Here is a 14259-nt window from a genome sequence, read left to right on the forward strand (position 1 = left end):
GCTACGGGTAATATGCATCGACATCAAGCCTAAGATACCTTCAATTCAAGAGCTCAAGTCGAGAGATCAACTACTGTAGCCTCGAGCTACGGATATACACCTCGAGTTGTGGGCACTCTTAAGCTCCCAACCTCCCACAGTCCTACTATGTATCTCGCGCACCTGAGTCCAAGCAAATTCGCCACTACGTATCTCGCGCACCTCAGTCCAAGCAGATCTGCCTATATGTATATATTCAACAAGGCTTCAACTCCTCACTATATATAGCTGAAGGATCCAATAACTTAGCTAGCAGCGCACCCCAGCAACCCAAGCAAACTGAAGGTGCAGTCCATAGCTCGAGAGATATGTAGCATCGCTTGAGTCCACCTCACCGCTTGAGTCCACCTCACTTACGCCCTAGGGTGTCTGAGGTGACGATCGTCGCAACCTTTACATGTGCACGCTGGCAGTAGAAGATCGTGCCATACAGAGGTTTCCTCACTTCATGAATATCAATAATGTTGGAAATTGAAGGAATGCGAACGTGGCCGGGAGGTCGAGCAGGCGGGAGAGATGAAGAGGAGAGTGATGAAGCCGAGGGCCAAAGAGGATGTAGCTAATAAATTGGTTGGAAAACCCCTCTCCAAGCTCAAGCCCTCTCTCTCTCTCTCTCTCTCTCTCTCTCTCTCTCGTGGCTAGCTATACCAGGCTGTGCTGATGGGTGATGTGGAGGGTTATAAATTTTTGTGGGGGGGGGGGGGGGGGGGGGGGGGGGGGGGGGGCTTGGGGAGGTCCTTGACTCGAGCCTTGCCAAGTTCTGATGAGGGCAGTAGCAATAGCAGCATGACACAGTACAACACTGTTCTCGGGCAAAGCCCGGTGTTGGCCCTGGGATCTCCGATCTCAGTGTTGAGCCATCAGGCAATTGTGGTGGGTAGATGAGTGCCAAAAAAAAACGGAGGTTTAGTGTAATCTATCCTACTCTCAATAATTTGAAGGTGGGAAAAACCTAGAACTTTTGGAAGCTTTTAGTGTATTTGACGATGAGAGCGGCACAACCCCTGCCATCGTGTGGGTCTCATCCCTTGCCTCTGGCGTCACAACCCCCTCCACTTGTGCCACAGCTTTCTCCACCCTCGTCGACCTCCTACCTGCCACCTTCTACATTCCTAAGGTCACCTTTGACACCTGCTCTACCCAGGCTCTAGCGTCTCGACATCAGATGTTCATTTTAGCCTTTAATTTACTTCCGTTAACATTTTAACCAGACATTGTGTATTGTCATTGGCCATTTTGGCCTTTTGAAGACGGTTAAGAATATCCACCAAGTTCGTATCTATTTGCTCTCATCAGTCATTTGGCCTTTTGAAGACGTTAATATAACATTTCATTTCATTTCTCTCTCTCTCTCTCTCTCTCTCTCTCTCTCTCTCTCTCTCTCTCTCTCTCTCTCTCTCTCTCACGCGCGTAGTGTCCGATGCAGGTATCCTCAGTCATTGATGTTCATTTTAGCTTTTATTTTGCTTCATTTTATTTTGTACCCAAACATTGTATTAGATCCACTAAGATTGTATCAGTTTGCTCTCACCGACCATTTTGGCCTTTTGAAGACAATTAAGATCCACCAAGCAAATTTATTTCTAGCAAATTTGTTTCAGTTTGCTCTCATTGATCCTTTTGGCCTTTTGAAGACGTTTAATATAACATATCATTTCATCTCTCTCTCTCTCTCTCTCTCTCTCTCTCTCTCTCTCTCTCTCTCTCTCTCTCTCTTACACGCACACACACACGTGCACACACATGTCTTGTGCAAAAGTGTGATGTCTGGTAAGTTGAAGCATTTCTTGATATGGATCTTTACAACGCACATGTCATTTGGTTCTTGAGTGGTACAATCTAAATTGATGGTATTATCAATAGTATTACCATACATCTTCAATGGGTGCTTCGTAACAATTAATCATCATGTGTACTATTTACGTGTATGCATGCATGCATGTGTGTGTGTGTGTGTGTGTGTGTGTGTGTGTGTGTGTGTGTGTGTGTGAGAGAGAGAGAGAGAGAGAGAGAGAGAGAGTGTGTTCACATGTAATTCTTAGGTCAAGGATCTTGTTTTGATTCTTAACGATATGTAAACCTACTAGGAATATGTTTTGGTTTGCTTAGGGGAGTGAAGTCCATGACTTGGAGAACTTTGATTGTAAAATGTGCGCTATTGAAAGAAGCTAATGGGCTCACTCTCTCTCTCCCACAATCTTTCTCTCTCAAGACTATGCTTTGCTCTATTTTTTGTTGTTTGATGTGGGATCCACCGTTATATGGTGTTGCACTATAGCTCCTCATGGGTAGGCCTTGAGATTTTATCACTTATTTTTTTTTTAAAATAACTAGTCACAGACGTGAGTGGAATTATATTAAAAATGTCCAAAAAAATTACAGTCAAACTCCCTACTCAACATGAACCAGGGCATCAAGCTACCAATCCCACAACAAACCCAAGATCACCATATCAAAATACAAAAATTTCTTGCCAAAATAGGAGATGCCAACCCCGCTAAACATCAACCACAAGGATCCAAAACCAATCACAGGGGATGCCACCATGACGTACCTTTGCCACCGGTAGAAAGCATGTCCTAAGCGACCACGAAGCAGATCCGCACTAGTCCATAATCACAAAAAGAAGCAAGCCACATCGAACAGAACAGAGGAGGGCCACCAGGGGGCCACCATGCAGGATGGCCTACCACACCATGCACGCAAGCCCTCTGAACAAGTACCTTTGTCAAATAGCGAGATAGTAGCTTTGCATATAAGGGGGCGGGCCATCTACTCCATCACCTTGAAGAGAGTCTTGCCACAGACATCCCGCATCAGCACCATTGAACTTGCGCCGTTGGACCATACCAATTGCATTAGGCTTTAAGGGGAAGCCCACCCTGCAATGAAATAACCTCCAATGCCACCATGACGAGCAGCCCTACCACTGCTACTTAGCATGTCGGATACCGTAGATCCATCACCCGCCAATAGCAGGTCGTCGCACAATGAGAGATCGTCCATCGGTTTCCTTTCCAGAGAAAGGAGGGAGGGGAGAACTCCACCCTTGTCCAAAAATCTAAGCTCGAGCATGGCCGCTTTGGGGAGAGAAGGGGAAGCGACCAGGAGTCCCTCTCTCGAACAAACCCCCGCCTCCGCTGTCCCCGCTAGTAGAAGCTCCCAAGCCGACTGAGTGCCCACAATGCTCGCATTAGAACCTCCCTGCTCAAGCGAGATACATACCCGCTCAACCTTGACAAGGGAGCTCTTAATACTACTCCAAAAAACTTGGTCTAATTCTTCAAAAACACCCAAGTGTAATCCTTTCAACGTTCTCATTGCCAGCACAAAGACATCTTGTGGCTAATGCAAGGTAGTATTTGAGTATGGAGCTATAGAAACAGAAGCATGTAATGGTTTAACATGGCAAAAAATACTAGTTTCATCCCTTGCCACAGGATGAGATCTCTACTTTGAATTCTTGAATTTAAGAAATTTTAGGAACTAATTGCAGTTGCACCATACTTTGATAGCAGTGCTAAAATAAACTTAAAAATTTTGTGATTTACCTTTAAATTTTGAACTTGAAGCACAAAAAACCTACAGAAATGTCACGGTTAGACATATCTTTATGCTCAACATGGTAGACATTGCTTTCTTCCTCCTATTTTTCCAAAGCAAGAGGGCGTGCATCCTCAAAGGTTGTAGCCTCTACCACATTCTGGATACTCCCTTACTCCATTGGTATGCTTAAAACCTAGAGGTTGCTTGATATCTCTATTAGCTTGCTTCCATGTGGTTTTGACCATTGTTGTACTGACAATCCCGACAATCCCAACTATAGGGCAGTTCCTAACAAGGTGTCAAATTTTGAAATCCTTGTAGCATGTCATGGGGAACGAAACAAATGCCAATTCTTGAGAAAAGGCTCCAACGAACCCCATATCCAAATTCACAAACTTCGGAATGGGTTTGTCCATGTTCCACAGGATGCACACCTTAAAAGCTAGACCTAATCTCATTTGGCAAAACTCCACATAAAGAGAACCTGGCCTACCTTGGCAGCTATAGACTTAACATGGTTATGCAACCAAAGTGAGAGACTTTTGAAAGTGGCTGACATAGAACAAGCGCACATAATCTCCTTATTTGGGGGGAACTTAGGGATCCAGGACATGACGTACACAAACAACGATGTGTCCCATAATCCTCCTTTGACGACAAGATCTTGGACTGCTTGCTCCAAGGAACACATATATACTATATATGAAGCAGCTTAAATTTTTCAAGGAAGGAGAGACCCTCCATGTGTTACTCACTACTTCCCTTAGCCTAAGAGAAAACCTTATAAAATCTCTCATTTTTTTGAAGTTTGAAATGTTGGAATCTCTAAAACCTTTTCTAAGTTTTTTTTTTTTTTTGTTGCAAAACTCACAATTGTGAGTGGATAGTATTAAGAACATAAAAAATATACACCAATCCTCAAGCTCAAACCGAGCCTTGAGGGTCAAAGGATTACAAGTTATCTGCTTGGCAGAGAAACCACTACTACTCCTCGGCTTTACTTATTACAAGATGTTATACATTGTTCTAGACCAGTCCTCTGAGGCTTGTTTGCCTCCGATCATGTTGATCATCACCCTGCTCTCTTGTATGATTTCCCAAAATCTTTCCAAAGCCAAATCCCCCTCAAACACGCGGCAGTTGCTTGCTTGCCAAATATGGTGCAAGAAGTAGTACCTGATTATTTGAGTGCAGACGAGAAGAGCAGGACTTCCCAGCCTGTTACTATTAAAGAACATATCATTCTTGAAGAACTTAATTTTCCATGTCCTTTGAATCCACTTGAATATTTTCCTAGCCATGCCCCTGATTACCTAGCATCCCATGAAAAGGTGGGCTAGGTCTTCACTAGATATTCTGCACCCCGAGCAACGATCAGATCTGATGTCTCTTTCTTATATCTTCACGCCCGTCGGCGGCAAAGCACCCCACATCACTTTCTACAGAAATATCTTCATATACTGAGGTCACCTTGGCTTCCAGATGTTCTCCATGACTCCCTCCCACCATTTTTCCATCCAGTGCCTCTTCCATAATTTGTTGAGGGGTCTACACCAATTAGCCTCGTGCATTAATGCATGGTAAATAAGTGCTTTTAGAGTGTGGTTTTCAAAAGAGGCTACTCTTAGGCCATCTCCAAGCCCATTCAAAGTTGGATTCACAGATTGGCATCACCACCTTATCAAGCTCTTTCATCACCCTGTAGGCTAGTAAGGTCTCAAAGCCATTCAGTTGAAATTGGATGGCTACAGAGTCAGCAGTTTTCCAACACTTCCTAATGCCATCCTTGAATTGCTCTAGTCGAATGAGCCTTTCAGCTTTTAACCTTTCAAGTAAGGTCACTGACAGCGTCACTTAGCCTAAGAGAAAACCTTTTTCTTTTTTGCAAAACTCACAATTGTGAGTGGATAGTATTAAGAACATAAAAAATAAACACCAACCTCCAGCTCAAACCAAGCCTTGAGGGTCAAAGGATTACAAGTTTTCTACTTGACAGAGAAACCACAACTAATCCTAGGCTTTACTTATTACAAGATGTCATCATGACATGTATTGTTCTAGACCAGTCCTCCGAGGCTTTTTTGCCTCCGATCATGTGGATCGTCTCACTCTGCTCTCTTGTATGATTTCACAAAAGCTTGCCACAGCCAGATCGACCTCAAACACGCGTCGGTTCCTTGCTTTTCAAATATGGTGAAAGAAGGAGTACCTGATTATTTGAGTGTAGACAAGAAGAGCAGGACTTCCCGTCCTTACTACCAAAGAACAGATCAATCTTGAAGAAGTTAATTTTCCATGTCCTTTGAATCCACTTGCATATTTTCCCAGCCATGCCAGTGATTGCCTGGCTAGGTCTTCACTAGCTATTCTGCATTCCGAACAACGATCGCACTCAATTTCTCTTTCTTGTATCTTTACGCCCGTCGACAGAGCACCTCACATCACTTTCCACAGAAATATCTGCATATGAGTACATAAGTGGCACACATGACAGCCTCGAGCCAAAACGAATGTGGTAAAGCTTGACTCTTGACCATACATTTTTCCATTTTCGTAAGAGACCTGTTTTTTCTCTCAGCAACACCATTTTGCTGAGGCGTATAGGGCACTGTACATTGGTGTTTTATCCTACGATTAGCCAGAAATGCATTAAATTCATGAGACATATACTCCCCCCTTGATCGGAACGGAGGGTGTCCATAGTACATTTCGATACATTTTCAGCCATAGCCAGAAATTGTTTGAAGCACATAAAAACTTTAGACTTCGCTTTAAACGGAAATACCCATGCATGCCTGGAGTAATCATCAATGAAAGTCACGAAGTACAGGTAATTGCCCCAGGACGGAGTTTGCATGGGCCAACAAACATCACTATGCACAAGCTGCAACTTGCATGTGGCCCTAACTGAACCATTTTTTGGAAACTTAGAATGCTGCATTTTACCCAAAATACATCCTTCACAAACATGTTTGATAGGTGCTTCAAGAGGCAGCAAAGAAGCAACCATATCATATTTCTGCAAACGCAGCAAACTAACAAAACTCTTATGCCCAAAACGTGCATGCCAAAGTTTTGCATCTAAAATAGCCCTTGAATCTGCAATTGCATGTGCAAAATTTTGTCAACACTTGACATACAAAGTGAGCTTATATAGCCCACGTCACAAAAGGCCAGATGCAACAATTTCATCACCAAAACTGAGATCATGAACTGTACGTCTGTCATCCACAAATTTGAACCTACAAGTCCAAGTCTAGCAAGTACGGATACAAACAAAAAATTCTTCTTGATCCCAAGTACATAAAGTGCATCAACAAGTGTGAAAGAACTACCATTTGTAGCAGTAAGCACAATCTTTTCAACCCCCTGAACCGGATAAGAGGAATTGTTGGCACAAGTGACCGAATTCCCTTGAGGGACAGACTCAAGAGAGGTGAACAATTCATGATGTGAGGTAATGTGCTTTGTAGCACCGCTGTCAAAATACCACACATGTGAATCTGTAGAAACTGAAAAGCATGCATCATGGAAAGTAGGATTGTAAGTGCACTCTGCACTAAAAGCCCATTCTGCATCAACATCAGCATCACAGTCTCCTTTTACAGAAGACTCAACAATGGCTGCATTTGTAGTGGAACCAGCATTTGCAGTAGAACCACCCTCTTTCTTCTTAGCCTCTTTGGCCTTCAACTTAGGACACTGCTTGATCAAATGATCATTAGCTCTACAATAATGGCAACGCATCTTCTTTTTGTCCTTATCATCATAATTTCCAGACGAATTGTTGCCAGCAAAAGCATTAGGAACAAAAGTTTTGCCACTTGTAGCGGAACCATAAGAAGTGGCTGCATTGCTGTTACCACCCTTTCTTTGAGAAGCAATAAAAGCCTCTTCAATTGCATGCTACCTAGTCCTATTTTTTCTAGAAAGTGACTCTTGTGCATAATGCATCAAAACTTGACAACTTCAGGATTTCCTTGGGTCATCAGTCTCCAAGTACTAGCAAAAGTCTGGTATGAATCTGGTAAGGCATCAGGAACAGTCTGCACAAGGGAACTGTCTGAAATGACTTCACTTGCATAAATAAGTTGCTCATTGATATCCTTGACACAAGCAAGGAAAGTGTCCATATCATCTTTCTCATGCATAATCTTCGATTCCAGCTCTTTATGCGGCAAAGCAATTTTAGCCTCATTGCGGCTTGCATAAAGACATGCTAGAATATTCCAAGCCGATTTTGTAGATTTTGTTGAACGAATGTGAGGAACAATGTGCACTTCACAGACAACACAATCAATGCATAAGCCTACGCATCCTTTACATCCCAATGAACTTGTTCTATCGTAGGCAAAACAACTCTAATAGCAACAATCCTTGCAACAAGACATGCAACATCCTCAACATCGCCTACATCCTCAAAACCAGGACGTACATCAATGCCCTGCACAATATTCCGAACGCCCTTTGACACAAGAACATGTTGCATCATGTAAGCCCACATAGGGTAATTGTCCCCATCCAACCTGTCCTCAGCATCAAACATCTTGAACACATCTATGTTGTTGTCAGCCATGGTAAATGTTGCACCTGATGTGAAAACTGCCCGAAAAGAGGAGAAACAAAGTGGAAACAACACGTGCTATATAGCACAAACCATAGAAGACTGTAAGGCACATGTTATGCAGAAAAGGCACTGACAAAAATTATGCACAAAATGACGAAATAGCCTGTGCATTACTGCCTGTAGTGGAAACAGAGGCCGAAACGAGCTCAAATCATAAATCTGCGAACGCTCGCCAAAGCTCACTGAAATCGGAGAAAGCATTAGGAAAATTATGAACCCTCTAGGGACCCTTTGGGATTAAGGTCACCTCTAATAAGGATGGATTTGAAGCACCGACCTGCAAGATGTAACAAAGAAGGCTGTTTTAGAGGAAAAGTGGTGACACTTGACCTCTCTAGCCTGCACCCACTGTTTTGAGGTGAAGAGCTTGACATTCGTGCATCGACGAATGCAAAGAAGCACCCGCACCCATACACAACCAATTGCAATAGCCTAACAAGCCTACTTCTCCCCTCCCAAGATATTGAAGAACCATACACATTCAGTATGACGATCTTGGGATGACCTCTGCTCACCCTCACGTGCGGCCTTCGGTGCAAATACCACGGACAAGCAATATGTACACTTTTGTTGTGCGGAGTACATGGTGGTGGAGACATACGATTTGTGATGTGCGTGAGGACCATGGCAGCTGTTGCGTGAGGAAGCAAAGAATGAAAAGAAAGAGGGAGGAACATGGGAGGAGAGAAGAGGGCAGAGGGGGGAGAGGGAGAGAGAGGGGAGGAGGAGGAGAGAAGGGGGTAGGGAGGGAGAGGAGAGGGAGAGAGGAGGAAGGAGGAGAGAACAAAGGTTTTTTTTTTTGAAAAAGTGGACTTTTAGTCTTTGTAGGTTTAAAAAAATGTGAAAAAATGATTTTTTGATGTGTATATATGTTGGGAGGGAGTTTTAAGTCAAAAAAAAGTAAAAATAACTTTTTTGAAAAAAAAAATTCAAATTTTGGCTCTTAGTGACCCACGTTTTTGCTGATGTGGCCACACCCCTTTACTCCCTTCACTTTCCAAAAGCTAGAGAGAGAAAGTGACCTCTTAGGTCCACATCCTACATGTGTCTAAAAAAAAGGCTAGAAAAGTCTACTCAAAACTAGCTTCTTGAATGCCCTTGTCCCCTTAACCCTACACAACATTAGCTTTAATCCCTAAAAATTAGGATTCCTTACAAGGCCCATGCAAAGTCCATATTTCTCCTAATGGTGAGCAGGCGTGTGTTGGAGATGCTTGCCACTAAGCCAGGGAGAATGCAACCTACTCTAATACCAATTGTTGGAACTAGGGCTGCAGAGAAACGCACACAGCTTGGAGAAGACAAAGAACGCTCAAGGCACACAATAGAGAGTGTGTTACTTAGTGTGCAATGGAAAGATAGATAGCCCTAGAGTGGTGGGCGTATATACAATGCTCGGGGGAAAAAAACTCCTAAAGAGGGAAAGATAGATAGCCCTAGAGTGGTGGACGTATATACAATGCTCGTGGGAAAAAAACTCCTAAAGAGGGAAAAATGCCCCGACGGTCCTAGTGTGTTCACACATCACTACCACATGTATATGGTAACACAATTATGAAACCAAAAAAAGTTTCATTACAACCGTTAGCTAACAAAGGGTGCCACCCTGCAAACATACGATATCAAGGGTATTTAGCTTGGCTTGGAGTTGCGACCAAGGAGATAGCCCACCACATCACACCCCTTGATCACCAAGCCGAAACAAGATGCTACAAATATTATTATTTTTTGGCCATTCATTTTAGCAGACTCACACTGACGATCCATGTTTTTGATACCTTCACCAAATGGCTAATGAGATCTAGTTTTTGTTTTTGCTTCCACTTTCTTTGGAAGAGACGAAAAAAGCAGTTGTTATGAATGGCCAGGCTTCCTCCTTATAAAGAATCGAACGGGAAATATTGGTGAAATTTTGTAAATATACAATATTTTTGGACCTTTTTATTGGATTTTCGTTTACCTTGGTCTGTAAGAGCTAAGATGGATTTTCAACCAGATAGATTTTGCATTGAGCAAGCCTTTCCCAACACTTGCTTATTTTTTGTGGGTAAGTAGTACTACGTCTTGGCTAGAAAATGACATGGCATTGTTGTTGATGAAAGGGTACTAGGTACTTATTAGTGAAGGACAAGCGTGCCTATTATCACATGTCAAAAAAAATTTACTTCCTCAGATGTATATCGCATGTGACATGTCAAAGTGAGGCTTGAGCCCTTGCCCTACCTATTATATAAGTGAGCTTGCCAACCTCCTCATTTCCATACATTGAGTTCGGAACTTGCAATCCATTTCATTAGCAGCAACCATGGCTCTTTGCAATCGGTGAGCCGCTTCTCTCCTTCCAAAGGCTCTATTGTTATGTGGTCTTTTAAGTTTGAGGAATTGAAGCGATGAAGGTAGCATAAGCTTTCTCAAACTCTCAATCTGTTTGTCACATGAGCTAGTCCCAAATTCCAAACATTTCAAATATCTTTTTACTACTTTCACATGTGCTGTTTCACACTTCCTTTTCCTTTCTAACTGTATCATCCATTGGACCTAAATAGTTTTGTGGATTCTTCATTGTTTTCAGTGTTATTGTAGCGGGGGTAATAGCAACATCAGTGGTAGCAATGATGACAACGATGATAATAACATCAAGCGGGGTTGATTCCGTAGAATGCCCTACTGATTTTGTGTATCCTTATTGGTCACGTTGCTTTTCCCCCGCAAAGTATTATGGCCAAGAGGTGTATGAACTTGGTGGTAGAACGACCGGAAACCTAGCACCTGAGTGGGATGAGAGCAATTCCACCTACTATATGCGCTTGGCAGAAGAGGGAGCTAAATATCTATTTACACACTTGACTCTAGAGTACAGGTTAGTGAAATGGACATGTTTTCATTTTGGGGTGGTTTTGACTAAAAAGAACAAGAACCCCATTAGGCTATGCTGTACTAATTTTTCCTTGTTGTTCCCACTGGATGAGAAAATGAAGGTTTGCAGTATCGCAATTCGACAATGTGTTGATAAAAAACATAGACACTGGAAGGTTTTTGGGCTGGAGACAAGAAGGAGAGGATGAACATTTCTTGGTGGAAGGAGACGGATTCACTTTCTTTAGGTTTTCCAAAGCTGAGGGTGTTCCATTGGCTTGTCCTAGGATTGCAAGTGCAAGGTGCGAAGCATATTACATTGTTGATTTCCGTGACCCTTCTGTGGGCTTCACCGCATACATTGAGGATGGGGTTACATACTTCAAACGGTCTAACATCTCCAATGCAACTCCTTTTTTGCTCTTGCGTAGCGATGTAACTACCACCTTCTCCTCTACACAAGCCATTGAAATGCCCACCATCTAGTGGACCATCTAATTTTTGATTGCGTACTTGCAAAGTTGTTAAACTCCTAATAATCCATCCATGCTTTGCTTTCTTGTAATGTCCATGTGACTTTGCAATTGAGCTATGTACGCAAGGTTCTCTTTCATCCAAGAATGTCTCTTAGTATGCATTTTTAGCTTGTTTTTTCTCCGTTGATGTGCAATTGTATGTGTGTGTGTGTGTGTGTGTGTGTGTGTGTGTGTGTGTGAGAGAGAGAGAGAGAGAGAGAGAGAGAGAGAAGAAGGGGGGGCTAGCTATACTAGGCTGTGCTGATGGGTGCTGTGGAGGGTTCTCTCTCTTTCTCTCTCTCTCTCTCTCTCTCTCTCTCTCTCTCGTGGCTAGCTATACCAGGCTGTGGTGCTGTGGAGGGTTATAAAGTTTTGTGCGGGGGGCCCTTGGGGAGGTCCTGGACTCGAACCTTGCCAAGTTCTGATGAGGGCAGTAGCAATAGTAGCATGACATAGTACAACACTGTTCTTGGGCAAAGCTCGGTGTTGGCCTTGGAATCTTCGATCTCAGTGTTGAGCCATCAGGCTAACAATCGTGGTGGGTAGATGAGTGCCCAACAAAAACGGAGGTTTAGTGTAATCCATCCTACGCTCAATAATTTGAAGGTGGGAAAAACCTAGAACTTTTGGAAGCTTTTACTGTATTTGACGATGAGAGCGGCACAACCCCTGCCGTCGTGTGGGTCTCAGCCCCTGCCTCTGGCGTCACAACCCCCTCCGCCTATGCTGCAGCTTTATCCGCCCTCCTCGACCTCCTACCCGCCACCTTTTACATTCCTAAGGTCACCTTTGACACCTGCTCTGCCCAAGTGCCAGCGTCTCGACATCAGATGTTCATTTTAGCTTTTAATTTACTTCCGTTTATTTTTTAACCAGACATTGTGTATTCTCATCGGCCATTTTTGCCTTTTGAAGACGGTTAAGAATATCCACCAAGTTCGTATGTATTTGCTCTCATCAGTAATTTTGGCCTTTTGAAGACGTTAATATAACATTTCATTTCATTTCTCTCTCTATCTCTCTCTCTCTCTCTCTCTCTCTCTCACACACACACACACACACACACACAAAGACACACAAGTCCCTTTGTTTTTTTCGGTGACATTTGAATAGAGAGAGAGAGAGAGAGAGAGAGAGAGAGCAGCGTCCGATGCAGGTATCCTCGGTCATTGATGTTCATTTTAGCTTTTATTTTGCTTCATTTTATTATGTACTGAGACATTGTATTAGATCCACTAAGATTGTACCAGTTTGCTCTCACTGACCATTTTGGCCTTTTGAAGACAATTAAGATCCACCAAGCAAATTTGTATCAGTTTGCTCTCATCGATCATTTTGGCCTTTTGAAGACGTTTAATATAACATATCATTTCATCTCTCTCTCTCTCTCTCTCTCTCTCTCTCTCTCTCTCTCTTACACGCACACACACACACACACCCGCACACACATGTCTTGTGCAAAAGTGTGATGTCTTGGAAGTTGAAGCATTTCTTGATATGGATCTTTATAAGGCACATGTCATTTGGTTCTTGAAAGGTTGGATAGTATTTTCAATAGCATTGCCGTATGTCAACATTAAAAATCTTCAATGGGTGCTTCGTAACAATTAATCATCATGTGTATTGTTTGCGTGCATGCATGCATTCATATGTGTGTGTGGGTGTGTGTGTGTGTGAGAGAGAGAGAGAGTTCACGTGTAATTCTTAGGTCAAAGATCTTGTTTTGATTCTTAATGATATGTAAACTTACTAGGAAAATGCTTCGGTTTGCTTCTCTGAGTGAAGTCCATGACTTGGAGAACTTTGATTGTAAAATGTGCATGTCATCGCTATCGAAAGAAGCTAATGGGCTCACTCTCCCTCTCTCCCACAATCTTTCTCTCTCAAGTTGTAGCTCAAACTAGGCCTATGTTTTGCTCTATTTTTTCTTGTTTGATGTGGGGTCCACCTTGATATGGTGTTGCACCTCTTTGAATATAGCTCCTCATGGGTACGCCGCGAGATTTTATCACTTGTTTTGTTTTCTGTATAACTCACAGACGTGAGTGGAATTATATTAAAATGTCCAAAAATTACAGTCAAACTCCCTGCTCAACATGAACCAGGGCATCAAGCTACCAATCCCACAACAAACCCAAGATCACCATATCTAAATACAAAAAGTTCTTGCCAAAATAGGGGATGCCAACCTCGCTAAACATCAACCACAAGGATCACAAAGCAATCACAGGGGATGCCACCATGATGTACCTCTGTCACCGATAAAAAGCATGTCCTGAGCGACCACGAAGCAAATCCGCACGAGTCCATAATAACAAAAAGAAGCAAGCCACATCGAACAGAACAGAGGAGAGCCACCGGGGGGCCACCATGCACGATGGCCTACCACACCAAGACGCAAGCCCTCCGAACAAGTACCTTTGTCAAATAGCGAGATAGTAGCTTTGCATAAGGGGGAAGCCCATCTACTTCATCACCTTGAAGAGAGTCTTGCCACAAACATCCCGCATCAGCACCACAGAACTTGAGCCGTCGGACCATACCAATTGCATCAGGCTCTAAGGGAAAGCCCACCCTGCAATGAAATAACCGCCAATGCCACCATGACGAGCAGCCCTACCACTGCTACTTAGCTTGTCGGAGACCGCAGATCCATCACCCGCCAATAGCAGGTCG

General features: G+C 43.2%; 1 protein-coding gene across 1 annotated transcript; it reads left to right on the forward strand.

Annotated features, from left to right (window-relative positions):
• Nucleotides 1–10424: 10424 nt before the first annotated feature.
• LOC147418808 (uncharacterized) lies at nucleotides 10425–11705 on the forward strand. The gene is made up of 3 exons (XM_086505551.1): nucleotides 10425–10534; nucleotides 10785–11072; nucleotides 11191–11705. The coding sequence occupies exons 1-3, from the start codon at nucleotides 10518–10520 to the stop codon at nucleotides 11552–11554; spliced, it is 669 nt and encodes a 222-aa protein (XP_086361677.1). The 5' UTR covers nucleotides 10425–10517; the 3' UTR covers nucleotides 11555–11705.
• The last annotated feature ends 2554 nt before the right edge of the window (nucleotides 11706–14259 follow it).

This window comes from Adiantum capillus-veneris, chromosome 29, assembly GCF_014529385.1.
Source record: "Adiantum capillus-veneris isolate H3 chromosome 29, ASM1452938v2, whole genome shotgun sequence".
Lineage (NCBI taxonomy): Eukaryota > Viridiplantae > Streptophyta > Polypodiopsida > Polypodiales > Pteridaceae > Adiantum > Adiantum capillus-veneris.